Source organism: Nerophis lumbriciformis, linkage group LG03 (assembly GCF_033978685.3).
Source record: "Nerophis lumbriciformis linkage group LG03, RoL_Nlum_v2.1, whole genome shotgun sequence".
In the NCBI taxonomy this organism is placed as follows: domain Eukaryota; kingdom Metazoa; phylum Chordata; class Actinopteri; order Syngnathiformes; family Syngnathidae; genus Nerophis; species Nerophis lumbriciformis.
In genome coordinates this window covers 15,687,439-15,714,473 of record NC_084550.2, presented here as the reverse complement: position 1 = coordinate 15,714,473, position 27,035 = coordinate 15,687,439, and the positions used below count along the sequence as shown (strand labels likewise).

General features: G+C 37.9%; 1 protein-coding gene across 4 annotated transcripts in view; it reads left to right on the top strand.

Moving 5' to 3' along the window:
• The window catches only part of rapgef6 (Rap guanine nucleotide exchange factor (GEF) 6), a 309,254-nt gene that overhangs the window by 201,613 nt on the left and 80,606 nt on the right, over positions 1-27,035 (top strand). For all 4 annotated transcript variants that reach the window (XM_061934173.1, XM_061934172.1, XM_061934171.1 and 1 more), the window contains 5 exons: positions 7,864-7,995; positions 13,140-13,320; positions 13,402-13,538; positions 17,425-17,583; positions 21,395-21,547. In XM_061934173.1, coding sequence (XP_061790157.1) covers positions 7,864-7,995; positions 13,140-13,320; positions 13,402-13,538; positions 17,425-17,583; positions 21,395-21,547 — 762 coding nt within the window. The remainder of the gene's footprint in view (positions 1-7,863; positions 7,996-13,139; positions 13,321-13,401; positions 13,539-17,424; positions 17,584-21,394; positions 21,548-27,035) is intronic.

The following is a 27,035-nucleotide window of genomic DNA, read 5'->3' as shown; positions in this document are numbered from 1 at the left end:
TTGTGATGGTTGTATTCTTCATTCTCTCACAAATCCGTCATATATTCCACATCCCTTGTGAAGCCTCAGATGTGTTATTGCACACACTTTGTTTCTGAAATCACAGTCCCCCTTTTTTTTCCTTTTTTTTTTTTTATGAAGTCCGCCTTCCCGCCGTGATGCAAAACTGCACGTCAGGCCAGCAGACTTCATCCATAATTCAAACCCTTGGGGTGGGGAGGTGATGAAGAAATTGCTAGAAAGGAGAAAACATACAGCAGGTCCACCACAAGGAAGGCAGAGTGGAATAATAAGTTAAAAAACAACAACAACAGAGTCTTTCTCTTGGCGGAGAGATGCAGGAGGAAGAATGTATAAGAAAGTTTGCAATGTTCACACTTGGGGCTGAACATTGCCAAGAAATGATTAAGTCTTCACACTACTGACACCTACAGGCCGACTGGGGTCATGTTAGGCAGACTAGGGACTATGCGTTGAACTTGTCTTGTTGACATACAACCACATCAAAAGTGGCGTGCCATTTAACATCAAACATATCGCCAAGGCCGTTGTAACGTATTTAAAAGTAATTAGATTACTCATTACTAGTAAAAGTAACAGCATTAGTTATTATATTAGGTGTTATTACTGTAAGGGTACATCATGTAAACACATTTTATACAGAGTATTTTCTATGTTCCGAGAAGGAGTGACAAAAGAGGAAATAATCAAAATTGTGAAAAAAAGGTCAATCCAAGACCTCAACTGATTGCAATGAAATTGATATGAACACGATAAAAAATGTTATTGCCCCTCCCGGAAATCTCCCGGGGCAACCATTCTCCCGAATTTCTCCCGATTTCCACCCAGACAACAATATTGGGGGCGCGCCTTAAAGGCACTGGCTTTGCATGCCGGCCCAATCGCATAATATCTACGGCTTTTCACACACACACAAGTGAATGCAAATCATACTTGGTCAACAGCCATACAGGTCACACTGAGGGTGGCCGTATAAACAACTTTAACACTGTTACAAATATGCGCCACACTGTAAACCCACATCAATGACAAACACATTTCGGGATAACATCCTCACCGTAACACAACATAAACACAACAGAACAAATACCCAGAACCCCTTGCAGCGCTAACTCTTCCGGGACGCTACAATATACCCCCCCCCCGCTACCCCCTACCCCGCCCACCTCAACCGCTGCATGCTCTCTCAGGGAGAGCATGTCCCAAATTCCAAGCTGCTGTTTTGAGGCATGTTAAAAAAAATAATGCACTTTGTGACTTCAATAATAAATATGGCAGTGCCATGTTGGCATTTTTTTTCCATAACTTGAGTTGATTTATTTTGGAAAATCTTGTTACATTGTTTAATGCATCCAGCGGGGCATCACAACAAAATTAGGCATAATAATGTGTTAATTCCACGACTGTATATATCGGTATCGGTTGGTATCGGAATCGGTAATTAAGAGTTGGACAATATCGGAATATCGGATATCTGCAAAAAAGCCATTATCGGACATCTCTAGTAAACAGTAAAACAATTTATTTTTTTAAATGTAAGACTTTAATGAGTTTTGTATCCCCAATAATTTTAGTGTGATTTTTTTTTTAAGTGTCATTGCTCAAAAAATAATAAACTAAAATCAATGGTGTTATGAGTTATTGACCTTTTTAAGGCTCCATGTATTATATATTCTCAAATATTCCACTTAAAAAATGTATTGGGTGAAAATATTGCATAATTTGTGTTTTTCTTTCCATAAAAAAACAGGGTTTTCTTTGACAAAAAGAGCATACAACTTAAATCTTTAAAAACGTTATATTGACAGATAGACCTAATGTTGACCTAGAGATTTAAAACTTGAATAATAATAATACAAATAATAATACTGAATAATGACACTTTTTTTTTTTTTTTTTTGACCAAAACCCTTTGGGGTCCCCTGGATCAAGCCTGAGTGGAGGCCTAAATGTATATTTTTTATACATTTATTGTGAACTGAAGTGAAGTGAATTATATTTATATAGCGCTTTTTCTCTAGTGACTCAAAGCGCTGTACATAGTGAAATTGTATTGGTTTTTAAAATAAAAAATATCAAAATGGCCCCCGCTTGCTTTGATTTTTCAGTTTTCAAGTTTGGACACCCCTGGACTAAACGAACACGCCACATAGCGCCCACGCGGTGCCGCAGCTGCAGATGATACGCGATTAAAACATATTACATAATACTTTGCTGCCTGCAATTAAAGATAATAGTCTGATTTGTGGGTTTGACCCAGTCAGGCCCGTCCCTCCATGTTGACTTAATGGAATTGTACAGCTGAGGGAAGCTGACACATTCATATTTCATCTCCTAACTCTCATCCTTTATGCATGAGGGGCGTCAAAGACCCCCCCAACCCCCCCCCCCCCCCTCCCGCTCGCTAGAATGGAAGCAAGATGGTGGGATTAATGCAGGATTAAGTACGAGCTGTAAAAGGGACTGGGAAGACCACCCTGGGCCTTAACTGCCACTATTAAACTGGGGGGGAAAATAATAAGATGTCGTTGTGGCTTGTGCAGCCCTTTGAGACACTTGTGATTTAGGGCTATATAAATAAACATTGATTGATTGATTGATATATATATATATATATATATATATATATATATATATATATATATATATATATATATATATGTATTAGGGCTGCAACAACTAATCGATTAAAATCGATTATAATAATAGTTGGCGATTAATTTAGTCATCGATTCGGTGGATCTATGCTATGCGCATGCGCAGAGGCAATTCAATTTTTTAAAATTATTATTATTATTATTTTTTTTTTTTTAAATAAACCTTTATTTATAAACTGGAACATGTACAAACAGCTGAGAAACAATAATCAAAATAAGTATGGTGCCCGTATGCTTTTTCCCCCCCAATAAAATACTGGAAAGAATATAAATGTAGTTTGTCCCTTTTATCCGATTATTAATCGAAGTAATAATCGACAGATTAATCGATTATCAAATTAATCGTTAGTTGCAGCCCTAATATATATATGTGTGTGTATATATATATATATATATATATATATATATATCCATCCATCCATTTTCTACCGCTTATTCCCATTGGTATATATATGTGTGTGTGTATATATATATATATATATATATATATATGTATATATGTATTTATTTATTTTCCCAATTTTTGCCGCTATTAAACTGGAAAAAAAAAAAATATATATATATATATATATATGTATATATATATATATATATATATTAAAAAAATATATATATATATGTATTAAAAATATATATATATATATTTATTTTTCCAGTTTAATAGCGACCAAAATATATATATATATATATATTTTTTTTTTTTCATTTATCATTATTATAATTTTTTTTTTTTAGAAAAAAAAAGTAATCTTTTTCATGGGAGAAAAAAAAAAAAAGAAAAAAAAAAAAAATATATATTTATTTATTTTTTCATAATAATAAAAAAATAATTATAAAAAAAAGAAAGATATATATATATTTTATTTTTATTTTTTTGTCGCTATTAAACTGGGAAAAAAAAATATTTATATTTATATATATATATATATATATATATATATATATATATATATATATATATATATATATATATATATATATATATATAATTATTATAATTATTTTTTTTTGAGTGCTAGAGAGAGTAAAAAAAACAAAAAGTCACATGTGGACTAGTAACACAAATATTATAAATAATGAATAATTCACTACATGCATATTGTACTAGATTAAAAAATACAACTACGCTCCATCCCAGATGTTGATCAGATTCACGGCACACATTAAGACCCAGCTGTTGACCTTTCCTAAGCTCCGCCCCCTGGCCACCACGGGGGGTCCCGGCGGGTGCGTTAAGTGGACCAGTGCCGGGGGCCCCGCTCGACGACGGGCCTATTGCAGGGGAGCACTTCACCCTGACTTCTTTAATATTGCATGTTGGCACCGTGCATGAAGGGGTGCGTCCGGGCGTGGGCGGTAGGGTAAAGCGCCGCGGCGATGGAGGACGCGTGTTGCGGGTCGGCGCGCTGTCGCAGGAGGACGTCGTCCCTCAATTTGGCGCTGCCGCGATGTAAACCGGTAAGGCTGGCGTTGACTGTATGGCAGGATGTCCACAGTACAGCCCGTAACTCATTTTTTAAAGCAAAATATCGTTAGCATTCTAATATTAGCATGCTAATTGTTTTCGCTAATTTTGTAGGTATAAACCTCAGCGCCAAATATTTTGTTACTTGACAAATGATACCTGTTAGCATGCTAATATCAATATTCTAGCTTTTTTGCTTATTTTGCAGGCATACACCTCAATGCCAAATATTTTGTTACTTGACAAATTATACCTGTTAGCATGCTAATATCAGTATGATAGCTTTTTTGCAAATTTTTCAGGCATACACCTCAGCGTCAAATATATTGTTACTTGGCAAAAATGACACCTGTTAGCATGCTAATGTTAACATGCTAGCTTTTTTTCACAAATTTTGCAGGCATGCACCTCAGCGTCAAATATATTGTTACTTGGCAAAAATGACACCTGTTAGCATGCTAATGTTAGTATGCTATCTTTTTTTAGACGTGACGAATGATTCCTGCTATCATGCAAACATCAATATGCTAGCTTTTATTTTAGCTAATTTTGCTATCTTTGTTAGACGTGACGAATGATACCTGTTAACATGCTAGGTTTTCTGCTAATTTTTCAGGCATACACCTCAGCGTCAAATACATTGTTACCTTGCAAAAATGACACCTGTTAGCATGCTAGTGTTAGTATGCTATCTTTTTTTAGCCAGTTTTATTGGTATACACCTCAACGTGACGAATGATTCCTGCTATCATGCTAATATCAATATGCTAGCTTTTATTTTAGCTAATTTTGTGGGTATATACAAGTTTGACGAATGATACCTGTTAGCATGCTAATGTTAGTATGCTATCTTTTTTTTAGCCAGTTTTATAGGTATACACCTCAATGTGACGAATGATTCCTGCTATCATGCTAATATCAATATGCTAGCTTTTATTTTAGCAAATTTTGTAGGTATACAACTCAACATGAGGAATGATACCTGTTAGCATGCTAATGTTAGTATGCTGTCTTTTTTTAGACGTGACGAATGATTCCTGCTATCATGCAAATATCAATATGCTAGCTTTTAATTTAGCTAATTTTGTAGGTATACACCGCAACGTGACAAATGGTACCTGTTAGCATGCTAATGTTAACATGCTAGCTTTTTTTTCCACTAATTTTGCAGGTATGCACCTAGGCATCAAATATATTGTTACTTGGCAAAAATGACACCTGTTAGTAGGCTATCTTTTTTTAGACATGACGAATGATTCCTGCTATCATGCAAACATCAATATGCTAGCTTTTATTTTAGCTAATTTTGCCATCTTTTTTAGACGTGACGAATGATACCTGTTAACATGCTAGGTTTTTTGCAAATTTTTCAGGCATACACCTCAGCGTCAAATATATTGTTACCTTGCAAAAATGACACCTGTTAGCATGCTAATGTTAGTATGCTATCTTTTTTTAAGCCAATTTTATAGGTATACACCTCAACGTGACGAACGATTCCTGCTATTATGCTAATATCAATATGCTAGCTTTCATTTGAGCTATTTTTTTAGGTATACACCAACGTGACGAATTATACCTGTTAGCATGCTAGGTTTTTTGCACATTTTTCAGGCATACAGCTGACGAACGATTCCTGCTATCATGCTAATATCAATATGCTAGCTTTTATTTTAGCTAATTTTTTAGGTATACACCAATGTGACGAATGATACCTGTTAGCATGCTGATGTTAACATGCTAGCTTTTTTTCACAAATTTTGCAGGTATGTACCTCAGCGTCAAATATATTGTTACTTGGCAAAAATTACACCTGTTAGCATGCTAATGTTAGTATGCTATCTTTTTTTTTTGCCAGTTTTATAGGTATACACCTCAATGTGACGAATGATTCCTGCTATCATGCAAACATCAATATGCTAGCTTTTATTTTAGCTAATTTTGTAGGTATACACCTCAACGTGACGAATGATACCTGTTAGCATGCTAATGTTAGTATGCTATCTTTTTTAGACGTGACGAAGGATTCCTGCTATCATGCAGACATCAATATGCTAGCTTTTATTTGAGCACATTTTGTAGGTATGCACCAACGTGACGAATGATACCTGTTAGCATACTAATGTTAACATGCTAGCTTTTTTCCCCGCTAATTTTGCAGGCATGCACCTCAGCGTCAAATATATTGTTATTTGGCAAAAATGACACTTGTTAGCATGCTAATGTTAGTATTTTTTTTTTTTCTCGACGTGAAGAATGATTCCTGCTATCGTGCAAACATCAATATGCTAGCTTTTATTTTAGCTAATTTTGCTATCTTTGTTAGTGACGAATAATACCTGTTAACATGCTAGGTTTTTTGCAAATTTTTCAGGCATACACCTCAGCGTCAAATATATTGTTACCTTGCAAAAATGACACCTGCTAGCATGCTAATGTTAGTATGCTATCTTTTTTTAGCCAGTTTTATAGGTATACACCTCAACGTGACGAACGATTCCTGCTATCATGCTAATATCAATATGCTAGCTTTTATTTTAGCTACTTTTGTAGGTATATACCAGTGTGACGAATGATACCTGTTCGCATGCTAATGTTAACATGCTAGCTTTTTTTCACAAATTTTTAAAGTATGCACCTCAGCGTCAAATATATTGTTACTTGGCAAAAATGACACTTGTTAGCAGGCTAATGTTAGTATGCTATCTTATTTTCGAAGTGACGAATGATTCCTGCTAACGTGCAAACATCAATATGCTAGCTTTTATTTTAGCTAATTTAGTAGGTTTTCACCGCAACGTAACGAATGATACCTGTTAGCATGCTAATTTTAACATGCTAGCTTTTTTTTCGCTAATTTTGCAGGTATGCACCTCAGAGTCAAATATATTGTTACTTGGCAAAAATGACACCTGTTAGCATGCTGATGTTAGTATGCTATCTTTTTGTAGCCAGTTTTATAGGTATACACCTCAACGTGATGAATGATTCCTGCTATCATGCAAACATCAATTTGCCAAGAGGATTATTTGTACATTTTCAGAATGTGCTTGTTCTATTTTTGGCAGAAGTAAGACAAATAAAGCAATTCTGAAGTTGTCTTTATTTTTACATTATTTTGCCATGATTGGAAGGTACACGGACCTTTTTTTTTTTTTTTTTAAATGAATGTGTTGTGGCAGTTGCGTATGTCACCAATGCGGCGGTTTGAGGAAACACTTTGTTGCTTTTCCAAACATGTCTTTAATGGTGCTTAAAGTGCTTAAATCTTAATGGCTTTGTAAATATACTGAGACAAAGTCTAAATCATTGGAGTTCTTCATGGTGTTTTTGAAACTTCACCAATTTTTTCCTCAGAATTTTCAACTAACTTGAAGTGTTTTGCCAAGAGGATTATTTTTAACGTGTACATTTTCAGAATGTGCTTGTTCTAGTTTTGGGCAAATGTAAGACAAATAAAACAATTTTGAAGTTGTCTTTATTTTGAAATAATTATGCCTGAGCTAAAATTAGTATGACACCCCTGGTTTAGGCTAAGGTGCATGTAGTCTATTTTTAACAAAACAAAAGTCTTTCCCGAAGGTGATTTGTGTCAGGGTATTTGTTGTGAAATACTAAAAAGAGCACACAGATGACGTGTCAAGCACTTCCTGTAGGTTTGCGTGCACGCCACATCTCATCCTCGCCTCCTCTCTGCTGCTTTCCTGTTTGTCTGAGCAGCTTCCTGCCGACCTCAATAAGATGCACCTGACAGACCACGCCCACCAGCAGGTGATGCACGTGCCGCCCAGCCAGTCGGGGTGCAGCATCGCCAGCGACTCGGGGAGCAGCAGCCTGTCGGACATCTACCAGGTAAGGGTTCCCTTACCTTATCTTACCTTAGTTCAGGATAGAAGGTCATGTTTCGGTGCTTCTAACGTCGGGGATTAAAAGCTCGTCGAGGCCTACTCTTGTACGCCTCGCTAATGATCTCGCTCGCTACTTCCTGCGGCGGAGCAAAGGTCGCACGCGGTAAATAAACCTGACCTTTTTATGGAGGAGTCTCCTCTGTGCACCGTCACTTCCCCAACCACGGCAGCACTCGTGTAGCCTCCCACTTTGAACACCGTGCGTGACTGTACCGCGCCTTTGTGTGAAGTTGACCCCCCACACCTTGTCCAAGTCTCCCCAAACATGTCCCGAATATTTGTGATACATTTGTCCTGCAAAAATCTTTGGTCGAATAACTATTATTGTTTTGATGTTATTAATGGATTATGATTAATAACGACCTGTTACGGTACAGGGGAAGAAGACTGCACAGAATGCAGGACGTCGTTTTAGCTCTATTTATTTACACAAACCCCGTTTCCATATGAGTTGGGAAATTGTGTTGGATGTAAATATAAACGGAATACAATGATTTGCAAATCATTTTTCAACCCATATTCAGTTGAATATGCTACAAAGACAACATATTTGATGTTCAAACTGATAAACTTTTTTTTTTGTTGCAAATAATCATTAACTTTAGAATTTGATGCCAGCAACACGTGACAAAGAAGATGGGAAAGGTGGCAATAAATACTGATAAAGTTGAGGAATGCAGAATACAATGATTTGTCAATCCTTTTCAACTTATATTCAATTGAATAGACTGCAAAGACAAGCTAGAAAACTTTATTTTTGGCAAATATTAGCTCATTTGGAATTTGATGCCTGCAACATGTTTTTAAAAAAAAGCTGGCACAAGTGGCAAAAAGGACTGAGAAAGTTGAGGAATGCTCATCAAACACTTATTTGGAACATCCCACAGGTGTGCAGGCTAATTGGGAACAGGTGGGTGCCATGATTGGGTATAAAAGTAGATTCCATGAAATGCTCAGTCATTCACTAACAAGGATGGGGCGAGGGTCACCACTTTGTCAACAAATGCGTGAACAAATTGTTGAACAGTTTAAGAAAAACCTTTCTCAACCAGCTATTGCAAGGAATGTAGGGATTTCACCATCTACGGTCCATAATATCATCAAAGGGTTCAGAGAATCTGGAGAAATCACTGCATGTAAGCAGCTAAGCCCGTGACCTTCGATCCCTCGGGCTGTACTGCATCAACAAGCGACATCAGTGTGTAAAGGATATCACCACATGGGCTCAGGAACACTTCAGAAACCCACTGTCAGTAACTACAGTTGATCGCTACATCTGTAAGTGCAAGTTAAAACTCTCCTATGCAAGGCAAAAACCGTTTATCAACAACACCCACAAACGCCGTCGGCTTTGCTGGGCTTGAGCTCATCTAAGATGGACTGATACAAAGTTGAAAAGTGTTCTGTGGTCTGACGAGTCCACATTTCAAATTGTTTTTGGAAACTGTGGACGTCGTGTCCTCCGGACCAAAGAGGAAAAGAACTATCCGGATTGTTATCGGCGCAAAGTTGAAAAGCCAGCATCTGTGATGGTATGGGGGTGTATTAGTGCCCAAGACATGGGTAACTTACACATCTGTGAAGGCGCCATTAATGCTGAAAGGTACATACAGGTTTTGGAGCAACATATGTTGCCATCCAAGCAACGTTACCATGGACGCCCCTGCTTATTTCAGCAAGACAATGCCAAGCCACGTGTTACATCAACGTGGCTTCATAGTTAAAGAGTGCGGGTACTAGACTGGCCTGCCTGTAGTCCAGACCTTGAAAATGTGTGGCGCATTATGAAGCCTAAAATACCACAACAGAGACCCCCGGACTGTTGAACAACTTAAGCTGTACATCAAGCAAGAATGGGAAAGAATTACACTTGAGAAGCTTAAAAAATGTGTCTCCTCAGTTTCCAAACGTTTACTGAGTGTTGTTAAAAGGAAAGGCCATGTAACACAGTGATGAACATGCCCTTTCCCAACTACTTTGGCACGTGTTGCAGCCATGGATTTTCTAAGTTAATTATTATTTGAAAAAAAAAAAAAAAAGTTTATGAGTTTATGAATATCTTGTCTTTGTAGCGCATTCAATTGAATATGGGTTGAAAAGGATTTGCAAATCATTGTATTCCGTTTATATTTACATCTAACACAATTTCCCAACTCATATGGAAACGGGGTTTGTATATATACAATAAGAAATGAAGTGTGAAACTAATCTAAATGTGTGTGGTGTGCGTCACGAGCAGTGTGTCTCGTCTCCCCGTATTCCCTCTGGTTCCCTGGCTGCCTCTCTGATCTCGACCTCCCGCCTGGACACGGACTTTGAGGTGGTACTTTGTGGAAAAAGTTTGAGAACCACTGTTTTCTAAAGTTTACTACATTCTCTAATATTGTCCCTTTTGGAGATATACCTTCACACAAAAAAACATGTGGTGTGCTCTCTACTCACATTTCTATTAATGCAATATGACATCTTATTGTGTACCTAATCAAGTGGCCACTCACTAGTGTATTTGAAAACTCCATCCAACTCTTACTGCCAAAACTCAACATAAAGTACAAATAGTGCAGCTTCCTGTTGTACCTTTCAGGCTTGACTTTTTCCCAGAGCCTTTCCCGAGCAAAACTGTTCCTGAAACGTCTCTCCTGAGTCTTTTAATGGCTGCCAATCAATAAAACCCTAAAAGCAACTTGTGCAGCTTTTATAGCAGAATTAATGCAGTAAATATTTTGTCTAAAGTCGCTTTTTTTTATAGCGCTATTAGAGTTATTCCCAGATTGACAATAATATACCTGTGATGCTGGGGGCGTGGCTGGAAAAAAATGGCTTTTAAAAAGAGTAGAACAATTATTATTACTATTAGTTGTTTTTGCTTGTAATTAGAAAACAAAATCTGCCGATGGAACAAGTCGAAATTGTCTTGTTTTTTTTAAATATTTAAGCTTTAAACATGTAAAAGTGACCTTGAAATTAGCAATTAAAACATATTATTAGCTATACTTACTGGAGATGTCCGATAATATCGGCAGGCCGATATTATCGGCTGATAAATGCGTTAAAATGTAATATCGGAAATTATCGATATCGTTTTATTTATTATCGGTATCGTTTTTTTTTTTTTTTTTTTTTTTTTTAAATTAAATCAACATAAAAAACAAAAGATACACTTACAATTAATGCACCAGCCCAAAAAACCTTCCTCCCTCATTCACACAAAAGGGTTGTTTCTTTCTGTTATTAATATTCTGGTTCCTACATTATATATCAATATATATCCATACAGTCTGCAAGGGATACAGTCCGTAAGCACACATGATTGTGCGTGCTGCTGGTCCACTAATAGTACTAACCTTTAACAGTTAATTTTACTCATTTTCATTAATTACTAGTTTCTATGTAACAGTTTTTATATTGTTTTCTTTCTTTTTTTATTCAAGAAAATGTTTTTAATTTATTTGTCTTATTTTATTTTATTAATTTTTTTTAAAAGTACCTTATCTTCACCATACCTGGTTGTCCAAATTAGGCATAATAATGTGTTAAGTCCACGACTGTATATATCGGTTGATATCGGTATCGGTTGATATCGGTATCGGTAATTAAAGAGTTTGACAATATCGGAATATCGGACATCGACAAAAAGCTATTATTGGACATCCCTAATATTTACTAGTAGTGTTGTCCCGATACCAATATTTTGATATTTTTCAAAACTTTTCTAAATAAAGGGGACCACAAAAAATTGCATTTTTGGCTTTATTTTGACAAAAAAATCTTAGGGTACATTAAACATATGTTTCTTATTGCAAGTTTGTCCTTAAATTAAATAGTGGACATACAAGACAACTTGTCTTTTAGTAGTAAGTAAACAAACAAAGGCTCCTAATTTAGTCTGCTGACATATGCAGTAACATATTGTGCAATTTATCATTCTTTTATTTTGTCAACATTATGAGGGACAAACTGTAAAAATGGATTATTAATCTATGTGTTAATTTACTGTTAATATCTGCTTACTTTCTCTTTTAACATGTTCTATCTACACTTCTGTTAAAATGTAATAATCACTTATTCTTCTGTTGTTTGATACTTTACATTAGTTTTGGAGGATGCCACACATTTAGGTATCGATCTGATACCAAGTCGTTACAGGATCATACATTGGTCATATTCAAAGTCCTCATGTGTCCAGGGACATATTTCCTGAGTTTATAAACATGATATGAACTTGAAAAAAAAAACGCAAAAAGATTTTGCTAAAAAATATCAATGTAATCATAGTAGTATCGACTAGATACGCTCCTGTAGTTACTAGATACGAACTGTAGTTACTGACGGTGGTTTTCTGAAGTGTGCCTGAGCCCATGTGGTGATATCCTTTACACACTGGTGTCGCTTTTTGATGCAGTACCGCCTGAGGGATCGAAGGTCACTGGCATTGCCGCTGACATGCAGGGATTTCTCCAGATTCTCTGAACCTTTTGATGATATTACGGACCGTAGATGGTGAAATCCCTAAATTCCTTGCAATAGCTGGTTGAGAAATGTTGTTCTTAAACTGTTCGACAATTTGCTCACGCATTTGTTGACAAAGTGGTGACCCTCGCCCCATCCTTGTTTGTGAATGACTGAGCATTTCATGGAAGCTGCTTTTATACCCAATCATGGCACCCACCTGTTCCAAATTAGCCTGTTCACCTGTGGGATGTTCCAAATAAGTGTTTGATGAGCATTCCTCAACGTTCTCAGTCTTTTTTGCCACTTGTGCCAGCTTTTTTTTTAAAACATGTTGCAGGCATCACATTCCAATTGAGCTAATATTTGCAAAAAATAACAAAGTTTTCCAGTTTGAACGTTAAATATCTTGTCTTTGCAGTCTATTCAATTAAATATAGGTTGAAAAGGATTTGCAAATCATTGTACTCTGTTTTTATTTACCATTTACTCAACGTGCCAACTTCACTGGTTTTGGGGTTTGTAGAAAAAACAGTGAGAGAGGTTGGGATTGAATAAGATCTGTTTCTTCCTGCTCCTTTTTGGACATGTTGAATGGTGTGTCCTTCACGTTCTAATGAAGTCAAATGTTATTTCCAGGCTACCGAGAGCGAGCTGGGCGACGTGGACCTGTCCGGTCTCCCCGAGGCCCCCGTGGACAGCGAGGAGGAAGAAGAGGAGGACGAGGACCTGGACAGAGCCTCGAACGCGCTCCTGGGCCGAGACCTGGTCCGGGAGTGTCTGGAAAAAGACCCGGCTGACCGCAACGACGACGACATCGGTCAGTCCCGCTTTATCGCTTGCTCGCCGCTCCTCGTTGCTGAGCTCCCTCCTGATTGGTCTCTTTTGACCCCCCCGTTAGAGCAACTACTGGAGTTCATGCACCAGCTGCCCGCCTTCGCCAACATGACCATGTTGGTGCGTCGCGAGCTGTGCGGCGTGATGGTGTTTGAGGTGGTGGAGCAAGGCGCCACCGTCATTCTCCACGACAAGCAGGAGGTCAGTCGCTTGCCCGTCTCTCTTTAAAGTGTAAAAAGAAAAGCAATAAAACAGTCACAAACCTTCTCAGTCCATCAGTCAGTGATGGTGTGTTCATGTAGGCTCTTAAAATGTAAAAAAAAAATGCAATTATTAAAAAAATTTAAATACCTTAAATTCTACCAAAACTCTACTGTATTTTCCGGACCATAGGGCGCACCGGATTATAAGGCGCACTGCCGATAAACGGTCTATTTTCGATCTTTTTTCATATTTTTCCCCGTCATCTTTGTTGTAGCGTGCAAAGATGGGAGTGGAAGAATGTCAAAAGATGGAGCTAACTGTTTTAATGACATTCAGACTTTACTTCAATCAATAATAGGGCTGCAACAACTAATCGATTAAATCGATTAAAATCGATTATAAAAATAGTTGGCGATTAATTTAGTCATCGATTCGTTGGATCTGTGCTATGCGCATGCGCAGAGGCAATTTTTGTATTTTTATTATTATTTTTTTTTTAAATAAACCTTTATTTATAAACTGCAACATGTACAAATAGCTGCGAAACAATAATCAAAATAAGTATGGTGCCAGTATGCTGTTTTTTCCCCCAATAAAATACTGGAAAGCATAGAAATGTAGTTTGTCTCTTTTATCCGATTATTAATCGATTAATCGAAGTAATAATCGACAGATTAATCGATTATCAAATTAATCGTTAGTTGCAGACCTAATCAATAACGGAGCAGCATCTGGTCATCCGGAAACAACAATAGGAAATGTGTGCCGTGAAAAACCTACCGACCGGAACTCTCTAATAACTAAAGTTTCTTGAGTGAATAATATAAACTCACTACACCGGTATGTTTTAGCGCTTTCATGGCGAGTTTACTGACGGCTATAAGTAAGAACTTTACACTACTTTATATTAGAAATGGCAACAGCGGAGGATGAATGTCCCATAACAAGAAGATAGTGAAAAAGAAGAAGCTTATTGACTACAGCGGGCTACGGACGAATCATAATAATATGACTCCTTTAAAGGCCTACTGAAATTAATTTTTATTATTTAAACGGGGATAGCAGATCCATTCTATGTGTCAAACTTGATCATTTCGCGATATTGCCATATTTTTGCTGAAAGGATTTAGTGGAGAACATCGACGATAAAGTTCGCAACTTTTGGTCGCTGATTAAAAAAAGCCTTGCCTGTACCGGAAGAAGCGTGACGTCACAAGTTGAAAGTTTCCTCACATTTGCACATTGTTTACATCAGCAGTGAGAGCGATTCGGACCGAGAAAGCGACGATTACCCCATTAATTTGAGCCAGGATGAAAGATTCGTGGATGAGGAACGTGAGAGTGAAGGATTAGAGTGCAGTGCAGGACGTATCTTTTTTCGCTCTGACCGTAATTTAGGTACAAGGGCTCATTGGATTCCACACTCTCTCCTTTTTCTATTGTGGATCACGGATTTGTATTTTAAACCACCTCGGATACTATATCCTCTTGAAAATGAGAGTCGGGAACGCGAAATGGACATTCACAGTGACTTTTATCTCCACGACAATACATCGGTGAAGCACTTTAGCTTCGGAGCTAACGTGATAGCATCGTGGCCTACTGAAACCCACTACTACCGACCACGCAGTCTGATAGTTTATATATCAATGATGAAATCTTAACATTGCAACACATGCCAATACGGCCGGGTTAACTTATAAAGTGCAATTTTTAATTTCCCGGGAAACTTCCGGTTGAAAACGTCTATATATGATGACGTCTGCGCGTGACGTCAAGGGTTGAAGCGAAAGTATTCGGTCACCATTGTATCCCAATACAAACAGCTCTGTTTACATCGCAAAATTCCACAGTATTCTGGACATCTGTGTTGGTGAATCTTTTGCAATTTGTTTAATGAACAATGGAGACTGCAAAGAAGAAACCTGTAGGTGGGATCGTGTATTAGCGGCGGGTGCAACAACACAAACAGGAGGACTTTGAGTTGGCTAGCAGACGCGCTACCGTGACTACGCCGACCGCATCGATGATCGGGTGAAGTCCTTCGTCGCGCTGTCGATCGCTGGAACGCAGGTGAGCTTCGGTGTTGATGAGCAGATGAGAGCTGGCTAGGTGGATAACTAATGTTTTTAGCATAGCTCTGTCGAGGTCCCGTAGCTAAGTTAGCTTCAATGGCGTCGTTAGCAACAGCATTGTTAAGCTTCGCCAGGCTGGAAAGCATTAACCGTGTAGTTACAGGTCCATGGTTTAATAGTATTGTTGATATTCTGTCTATCCTTCCAGTCAGGGGTTTATTTATTTTGTTTCTATCTGCAGTTAAGCCCGATGCTATCACGTTAGCTTCGTAGCTAAAGTGCTTCACCGATGTATTGTCGTGGAGATAAAAGTCACTGTGAATGTCCATTTCGCGTTCTCGACTCTCATTTTCAAGAGGATATAGTATCCGAGGTGGTTTAAAATACAAATCCGTGATCCATAATAGAAAAAGGAGAGAGTGTGGAATCCAATGAGCCCTTGTACCTAAGTTACGGTCAGAGCGAAAAAAGATACGTCCTGCACTGCACTCTAATACTTCACTCTCACGTTCCTCATCCACGAATCTTTCATCCTGGCTCAAATTAATGGGGTAATCGTCGCTTTCTCGGTCCGAATCGCTCTCGCTGCTGGTGTAAACAATGTTCAAATGTGAGGAGACTTTCAACTTGTGACGTCACGCTACTTCCGGTACAGGCAAGGCTTTTTTTTATCAGTGACCAAAAGTTGCGAACTTTATCGTCGATGTTCTCCACTAAATCCTTTCAGCAAAAATATGGCAATATCGCGAAATGAGTATGACACATAGAATGGATCTGCTATCCCCGTTTAAATAAGAACATTTCATTTCAGTAGGCCTTTAAATGCAGATAGAAACAAAATAAATAAGCCCCTGACTGGAAGGATAGACAGAATATCAACAATATTACCAAACTCTGGACCTGTAACCACACGGTTAATGCTGTACCGCCTGACGAAGCCTAGCAATGCTGTTGCTAACGACGCCATTGAAGCTAACTTAGCTACGGGACCTCGACAGAGCTATGCTAAAAACATTAGCTCTCCACCTACGCCAGCTCTCATCTGCTCATCAACACCGGTGCTCACCTGCGTTCCAGCGATCGACGGCGCGACGAAGGACTTCACCCGATCATCGATGCGGTCGGCGGCTAGCGTCGGATAGCGCGTCTGCTATCCAACTGAAAGTCCTCCTGGTTGAGTTGCTGTAGCCAACCGCTAACACACCAATCGCACCTACAGCTTTCTTCTTTGCTGTCTCCATTGTTAATTAAACAAATTGCAAAAGATTCACCAACACAGATGTCCAGAATACTGTGGAATTTTGCGATGAAAACAGAGCTGTTTGTATTGGGATACAATTGTGTCCGAATACTTCCGCTTCAACCATTGACGTCACGCGCAAACGTCATCATACCTAGACGTTTTCAACCGGAAGTTTCCCGGGAAATTTAAAATTGCACTTTATAAGTTAACCCGGCCGTATTGGCATGTGTTGCAATGTTAAGATTTCATCATTGATATATAAACTATCAGACTGCGTGGTCGGTAGTAGTGGGTTTCAGTAGGCCTTTAATGCGCCCTATCAGTGCGCTTTATACATGAAAAATAGACCATTCATCGGCAGTGCGCCCTATGGGCCGGAAAATACGGTAATCTCGCCTCAATGGTGCGTCTTAATTTTACATTAAATAGGTTATCGTAATTATCAGTATGACATCATAACTCCTGGTACCGGCCCGATAATTATCTGTCCAATATTTATGCTGCACCCCTAATTATTCTTATTGTAATGATGATTATAGTAGTTGACTATGTGACGTGTCCACAGCTGGACCTGTGGTACGTGATCCTGAACGGGGCGGTGGAGATCAGCCACCTGGAGGGCCGAGTGGAGACTTTGTGTATGGGCAACAGCTTCGGCATCTCGCCCTCCTTGGACAAGCAGTTCATGAACGGAGAAGTCCGCACCAAAGGGGACGACTGCCAGGTACACTCACAAAGATCGTTTGGCTTTTTTGTTGTTGTTTGATTTGATTACATTTCAATCAGACGTTATTTCTGATTTACCTCAAACACATTATTATTAAATAAATGCTTTAAAATGTAATATCGGAAATTATCGGTATCGGGTTTTTTTATTATCGGTATCGTTTTTTTATTTAATTTTAATTTTAATTTTTTATTTTTTTATTAAATCAACATAAAAAACATAAGATACACTTACAATTAGTGCACCAACCCAAAAAAACTCCCTCCCCCATTCACACTCATTCACACAAAAGGGTTGTTTCTTTCTGTTATTAATATTCTGGTTCCTACATTATATATCAATATATATCAATACAGTCTGCAAGGGATACAGTCCGTAAGCACACATGATTGTGCGTGCTGCTGGTCCACTAATAGTACTAACCTTTAACAGTTAATTTTAATAATTTTCATGAATTACTAGTTTCTATGTAACTGTTTTTATATTGTTTTACTTTCTTTTTTATTCAAGAAAATGTTTTTAATTTATTTATCTTTTTTTATTTTATTATTTAAAAAAAAAAAAGGACCTTATCTTGTCCAAATTAGGCATAATAATGTGTTAATTCCACGACTGTATATATCGGTATCGGTTGATATTGGTATCGGTAATTAATGAGTTGGACAATATCCGAATATCGGATATCGGCAAAAAGCCATTATCGAACATCCCTAATTATTATAATGCATATGTGTATTTATTTTATCTTTAATTAATTTTTTATGACAGTTGTTTTCGTTATTTAACAAGATAAGCACTTATTTTCAGAAAATATTCGCATTTTCTTACGGAATTAGAACAACTATTGATTTTATTCTTATTATTGTTTTCATGTCATCAGTCAACAATATATTGAGTTCAAATTATTTAGTTGTTTTTTGTTGTTGCCCTGTGTCGTTTCTGCTGCCTTCTGCAAAATCTTCTAGATTAAAACTTAACTTGTCTTAAGAACTTTATCTATTTTAAATTTCATCCTGTTCACTCTAATAAGGTCAAAAGTTAACTCGTTCAATACATTTTTTATATTTTCCACTTCTCTTAATGCAAGCAAAATTCCTACTTATTTGAAGTATTGCCTGAGCCAAGAATTCCAAATATTGATTTATTAATTTTACCAATGAACAGGTTTCAATGTATAATTTAATTATTAATACTATTAATATTAATCTTATTATAGTTATTGTTATTATTATTATTTTTTTTTTAATTATGTATTATCACCATATTTATTATTATCTTACTGATTTCTAATGATTGGGTTGTTGGAAGTTAAAGGACATACTGTCCACATATTCTGATAGGTTTGCGCAATATAGACAATATCAATAATAACATTGTCTGATAGTAGATATTTAAATTGTATCGCCATATCATGTTGATGACACATTCTAGCTGTATCACTGCAAATTGCAACAAATGCATCCTTAACGCAAAGTAGCATCCTCGCTAGCAAGCTCGGCTAATGTCCCTATGCAACGCAAAGCCACTTCTAAGTACCATTATCACTGGAGGGCTAGAAGACGAGGAATAGCGAAACATGCAACATTCCACACCACAGGAGGATACAAGAAGTCATGCTAACAGCTTAGCTAGAGCCAGTGTTAATTTTGTTATCTAAAAATGTTGTTCTTACTTATCGTCAACGACCTGTTTTCCCCTGACTAAAACGGGTCTTGTTGTGAATTTAGTTTTTGAGATGCTCTGCAATAACCTTACTACAAGCATACCTGCCAACCCTCCCGATTTCCCCGGGAGACTCCCGAAATTCAGCGCCCCTCCCGAAAATCTCCCGGGGAAACCATTCCACCGAATTTTTCCCGATTTCCACCCGGACAACAATATTGGGGGCGTGCCTTAAAGGCACGGCCTTTAGCGTCCTCTACAACCTCGTCACGTCCGCTTTTCCTCCATACAAACAGCGTGCAGGCCCAGTCACATAATATATGCGGCTTTAACACACACATAAGTGAATGCAAGGCATACTTGATCAACAGCCATACAGGTCACACACGTATAAACAACTTTAACACTGTTACAAATGTGCGCCACACTGTGAACCCACACCAAACAAGAATGACAAACACATTGACAAACACATTTCGGGAGAACATCCGCACCGAAACACAACATAAACACAACAGAACAAATACCCAGAACCCCTTGCAGCACTAACTCTTCCGGGACGCTACAATATACCCCCCCCCCCCCGCTACCACCAAACCCCGCCCACCTCAAACACGCCCCCCCAACCCCCCCATCTCCCGAATTCAGAGGTCTCAAAGTTGGCAAGTATGAATACAAGTGGTTTCAAGACTACTTCAAAGATGCGTTATCTTTTATACTTTATATTTTAATCGACCAAATTTACTGTCATTGTAGTCGACTAAAACTAAATTAATTTAAGATGACTAAAATATGACTAAAATACATTTTCGTCAAAAGACCATGACTAAATCTAAATTAAACTGCTGTCAAAAATTAATTCTGTTGACGATAACTAAGGCGATCAGTTTTAGTCAACAAATTAAACACTGGCTAGAGCTTTTATATATACACATTTATATATATATATATACAAAGTATAAAAGATAACGCATCTTTGAAGTTGTCTTGAAACCACTTGTATTAAGGTATAGATTACATATATGTATCAGTGACGTGCGGTGAGGTTGATGGCTGGTGAGGCACTGACTTCATCACAGTCAGATTTACAAACATATGAACCCTAAAGAGTATCTTATTCACCATTTGATTGGCAGCAGTTAACGGGTTATGTTTAAAAGCTCATACCAGCATTCTTCCCTGCTTGGCACACAGCATTAAGGGTTGGAATTGGGGGTTAAATCACCAAAAATGATTCCCGGGCGTGGCCACGGCTGCTGCCCACTGCTCCCCTCACCTCCCAGGGGGTGAACAAGGGGATGGGTCAAATGCAGAGGACAAATTTTACCACACATAGTGTGTGTCACAATCATTGGTACTTTAACTTAACTTTAACTTTACACATACAAACTGTAGCACACAAAAAAGCACATTTAATAAAAAAAAAAATTGTTATTATGGTCTTACCTTTACTTATAAATGAAGTCCATGCGCAGCTTCTTTTGAACAAAAGCATCGATAACTTGTTTATAGAAGTCTTCCTTATCTTTCTTCAGTTTTAAAAGTCTCTCTGTCTCGATGGAGATCTTCCTTTAAGTATTACCTCCTGCTTCGATTGAAAGTCCAGTTTAGAAAACTGTTTTATTTTAGATATGTATCCTCCATGTTAAACGTCCAGGCGAGAGGAAAAAATAAACGATCGCTGCTAACTGTTGCTGCTTGTTGTCACTTCTTCTGCAGCCAAGTAGTCGCAAAAATGATCTCTGGGATCACTACTGCCCTCTACCACCAGGAGGCGGGATTACTGCGAGCCTCACGCAGTGCGTCTTTGCAGCAGTTTTATAATAATAATAATAAATAATATAATATATATAATATATTATATATATAATATATAAATAATATAAATATATTCTACATATACTCTACATTTAAGTGCAGTCAAGGAACATATGCATTATACATTTATATCACCATATAGATTTTAGACCGCATCGCCCATCCTCCAGTAAGGTAACATCTACGTCCCACTTCCTCCGTCCAGCGTGTCACTTCCTGTCCTCTGACCTCCAGGAAGTCAGAGAAGTAGCGCTCAGCAAAAGCAGAACATGACATTTTGTCCACCTTTTGTTGTGGCGCCCGTCCTCATGTCCCTCTGTGCCGGCAGTTGGTGTGCGTGGCTCAGGAGGACTACTGGCGTATTCTCAACCACGTGGAGAAGAACACGCACAAGGTGGAGGAGGAGGGCGAGATCGTCATGGTGAAGGAGCACCGCGAGCTGGACCGCAGCGGCACCAGGAAGGGCCACATCGTCATCAAGGTAGGCGCCACATCTATTGATTTTGACTGGCGAAATGACCTCGGCAGCTTAGGTCAAAGGTTAGAAGAGGTTCCCTGTCAACTCTTAGCCTGTCCTTATTCGTCCACTTAACATTTACATTCATTGTTTTGTAGGGATGGGTACGCTCCTAGTTCCCAGAACCTGGGAATCTATATCGGTAGTCAACAGTATCAATTTTCCGGACTATAAGGCGCACTAAAATATGTATTTTTTTTCTCAAAACTTGACAGTGCGCCTTATATAAATAATTCTGGTTTTGCTTACCCACCTCGATGCATTTTTATTTGGTACATGGTGTAATGATAAGTGTGACATTTTGACAGATTTTTGAGTGCCATGTGTGATGTTCTATATTCTCAATGGAACATGTAAAGTTTTGCTGTTTACTGGCGTCATATTGCAGTCTACACGTATCCCTTATGTGTGACTACCATCTACTGGTCACACTTATCATTACACCGTGCACCAAATAAAATAGCTTTGAGGTTGGTAACACAACAATAATTTTTCTGTACATTAGGCGCACCGGGTTACAAGGCGCACTGTCGATTTTTGAGAAAATTAAATGATTTTAAGTGCGCCTTATAGTCCGAAAAATACGGTACTGTAAGTATTGTACTTATTACGCAGTGGTGACACACTGAGGGTGGCCGTATAAACAACTTTAACACTGTTACAAATATGCGCCACACTGTGAACCCACACCAAACAAGAATGACAGACACAATTCGGGAGAACATCCGCACCGTAACACAACATAAACACGACAGAACAAATACCCAGGACCCCTTGCAGCACTAACTCTTCCGGGGCGCTACAATACCCCGCCCACCTCAACCTCCTCATGCTCTCTCAGGGAGAGCATGTCCCAAATTCCAAGCTGCTGTTTTGAGGCATGTTAAAAAAAAAAAAATGCACTTTGTGACTTCAATAATAAATATGGCAGTGCCATGTTGGCATTTTTTTTTCCATTACTTGAGTTGATTTATTTTGGAAAACCTTGTTACATTGTTTAATGCATCCAGCGGGGCATCACAACAAAATTAGGCATAATAATGTGTTAATTCCACGACTGTATATATCAGTATCGGTTGATATCGGAATCAGTAATTAAGAGTTGGACAATATCGGGATATCGGATATCGGCAAAAAAGCCATTATTGGACATCTCCAATATATATATATAAGACATGCACCTGGGGATAGGTTGATTGGCAACACTAAATTGGCCCTAGTGTGTGAATGTGAGTGTGAATGTTGTCTGTCTATCTGTGTTGGCCCTGCGATGAGGTGGCGACTTGTCCAGGGTGTACGCCGCCTTCCGCCCGATTGTAGCTGCGATAGGCTCCAGCGCCCCCCGCGACCCCAAAAGGGAATAAGCGGTAGAAAATGGATGGATGGATGGAAATATATGTTTATATATTAATACAAATATTTATTTTAAAAATTATAATTAAAAAGTAAATAATACAAAAATTTAAAAAATCTAAAAATAAAAATAATACAAAGTTAAGATAAGAATTTAAAATAAAAAAAAGATTCTGGTCCTTACTAACTAATCCCAGTTTTCACTCGTAAGTTTTGTCTGCAAAGAGGCACACTATTTATTTTGAGCGTGGCAAGGTCAAAGGTGAAATTGTCGTGTTATGTCACAGTTGTGACATCCTACTCAGTGGCCTAGTGGTTAGAGTGTCCGCCCTGAGATCGGTAGGTCGTGAGTTCAAACCCCGGCCGAGTCATACCAAAGACTATAAAAATGGGACCCATTACCTCCCTGTTTGGCACTCAGCATCAAGGGTTGGAATTGGGGGTTAAATCACCGCTGCTGCTCACTGCTCCCCTCACCTCCCAGGGGCTGATCAAGGGTGATGGGTCAAATGCAGAGAATAATTTCGCCACACCTAGTGTGTGTGTGACAATCATTGTTGTTATCTCTCAAAGAAAGTACACTATGGATTTTGACTGGTCGAGTGCAGCTGGGATAGGCTCCAGCCTGCTGCGGTAGACAATGGATGGATGAATCCATGACGTTGACATTCAAAGACACGTTCGACTTTTCATTGATTTAGTGCAAGCAAACTGATCGTTTTGAAGGCTTGGTTGGAGGGTCGATCATTTTCTAGCAAACATTGGGTTCAAAGGTCAAGTTCAGGCTCACTATCCTGACATGTTCCAGCAATCGGCAGCTTTGCCAGGGATGGAAGGAAACTTCAATGCAAGCGTTAGCGCCATTAGCTCCTCTTTGTTCACCCAGGACCTCTGATCTGTTCTCCAATCAGGTATCGATCACGTATTGATCCTGTAATGGCCTCAACATGCCTCTCGCCACAACACTTTCTCTTTGCTACTTCCTCAAAGAATGTTTACTTTTCGAGAAGCTTCTTTTCTGTCCAGTGAGAAAGTTATCAGAATTATGTGTCGCCACTTTGCATCCACGTGCACATCATTATTACCTGTTAAATAAATCAACCATTGAGGGTGTGATGCATAATACTTATTCTCACTAACTTACTAATAATACTTCAAAACCTACTTCCTAAATTATATCAATATGACAGTGTGGAGGTCTTGCTCTTCCGGGTTCTCTGGACCACCAATGACGGACATGACAGCCGTGTTCATCTTTGCGAACTTTTCAGCCATGTTAAAGTTTCTCTCGCTTGTTCTCCACCATCAACCATCTCCTCTCCTTCCCGACTGCTGCCTTTAACAGAGCGACATGTGATCAGACAAACACTCACAGCTGTGTCATCTACGCACCTGTCACTAATCTCGAAGCCGATCCTGACACACCCCGCTTCGCTGCAGGTCCGCAGGCCACGCCCCCCCACAGACATATAACTAACAAAATGTAATTTCGCTGAAACAGAACTGAAATGCTAACAGTTAACACACTTCACCATGAATTGATTAACGTGGACCCCGACTTAAACAAGTTGAAAAACGTATTCGGGTGTTACCATTTAGTGGTCAATTGTGCGGAATATGTACTGTACTGTGCAATCTACTAATAAAAGTCTCAATCAATCAATCAAAGACAGATAGTGTCATGTAACAAAAAAATACTCAACAGTTAGCATGCGTCAAGTCTCAAAATATATGACTCTGAGGTGTACAACTTCAAAAAAATAGCTCAAAAAGCTAACATTCTAAAGTTAGCATGCGTTGAGAACCAAAATATATGACTTTGACGGGTATATCTACAAAATTAGCCAAAAAAGATAGCATGTTAATGTTAGCATGCTAACAGTTAGCATTCTAACAGTACTAAATTGAGTCTTAAATAGGTCTATTATTCAAACTAACATTGATTTTGAGTCATTATTAGTTTTTGAACAATGACAGTTTAAAAAATATCCCACAAAAATTCTCGGGGACCCCAATAGTATCCATCCATCCATCCATTTTCTACCGCTTATTCCCTTTGGGGTCGCGGGGGGCGCTGGAGCCTATCTCAGCTACAATCGGGCGGAAGGCGGGGAACACCCTAGACAAGTCGCCACCTCATCGCAGGGCCAACACAGATAGACAGACAACCTTCACACTCACATTCACACACTAGGGCCAATTTAGTGTTGCCAATCAACTATCCCCAGGTGCATGTCTTTGGAGGTGGGAGGAAGCCGGAGTACCCGGAGGGAACCCACGCAGTCACAGGGAGAACATGCAAACTCCACACAGAAAGATACCGAGGCCGGGATTGAACCCAAGACTACTCAGGACCTTCGTCTTGTGAGGCAGATGCACTAACCCCTCTCCCACCGTGCTGCCACCCCAATAGTAATAGGTCAATAATTTCAAACAACAAAAATAGCTCAAAAAGCTAACATTCTAATTTTAGCATGCGTCGAGAACCAAAATATATGACTCTGACGGGTATATCTACAAAATTAGCCAAAAATGCTAGCATGTTAATGTTAGCATGCTAACAGTTAGCATGCGTGAAGTACTAATATATCTGACTCTGAGGTGTGTGCCTGCAAAATTAACAAAAAAGTGGACCCAAAAGGGTCTCAGTCATTTAATATTAAATACAAATCATATATTAATGTTTTTTAATTCAACAAAATTTATGTTTTATGCCTTTTCTGTTCAAGAAAACCCTGTTTTTTTGGATAAAACACAAAATATGATATATTTCCCACCAAAATGTTTGGGAATATTTGAAGTAATTGGAGTCTTAAATAGGTCTATAATTCATACTAACACTGATTTTGTGTCATTATTAGTTTTTGAACAATGACAGTTTAAAAAATATTCCACAAAAATTCTCGGGGACTCCTAAAGGGTCCCACTCATAAAAGTGTTAAAAATAAAGTATGTTATATATATATTTTTTTTTATTTTAATGCTTGAATCTTGAGATAAAATTAAGATCTATCCGTTTAAATACATTTAGTTAATTTTATGTTTGTGTTAATTTGTTTGTTTTATGCCCTTTTTTGTCAAGGAAAACTTAGTTTTTATATGGCAAACACACAAAACATGCAATATTATGCAAATATGCAATATTTTCTCCCAAAAATATTTTTAAGTGGAATATTTGATGTCAAGTAATTGAATAGTAATAGGTCAATAATTTAAAACAACTAAAATAGCTCAAAAAGCTAACATTCTAACGTTAGCATGCGTCGAGAACCAAAATATATGACTCTGACGGGTATAGCTACAAAATTAGCCAAAAATGCTAGCATGTTAACGTTAGCATGCTAACAGTTAGCATGCATCAAGTACTAATATATTTGACTCTGAGATGTGTGCCTGCAAAATTAACAAAAAAAGGGAACCCAAAAGGGTCTCAGTTATTAAATATTAAATATAAGTCATATATAAAAAAAATTTAATTCAACAAAGTTTATTTTTTATGCCTTTTCTGTTAAAGAAAACCCTGTTTTTATGGATAAAACACAAAATATGCTATATTTCCCACCAAAATGTTTGGGAATATTTGAAGTAATTGGAGTCATAAATAGGTCTATAATTCATACTAACATTTATTTTGAGTCATTTTTATTTTTTGAACAATGACAGTATAAAAATATCCCACAAAAATTCTCGGGGACCCAGAAGGGTCCCACTAATAAAAGTGTTAAGAATAAGTTATGCTTTATCTTTACAATTTTTACTTTTAATGCTTAAATCTTGAGATAAACTTCAGATCTGTCTGTTGAAATACATTTTGTTAATTTTATGTTTGTGTTAATGTGTTTGTTTTATGCCCTTTTTTGTCAAAGAAAACTTAGTTTGTATATGGCAAACACAGAAAATATGCAATATTATGCAAATATGCAATATTTTCTCCCAAAAATATTTTCAAGTGCAATATTTGATGTCAAGTAACTGAGTAGTAATAGGTCAATAATTTAAAACAACAAAAATAGCTCAAAAAGCTAACATTCTAACGTTAGCATGCGTTGAGAACCAAAATATATGACTCGGATGGGTATATCTACAAAATTAGCCAAAA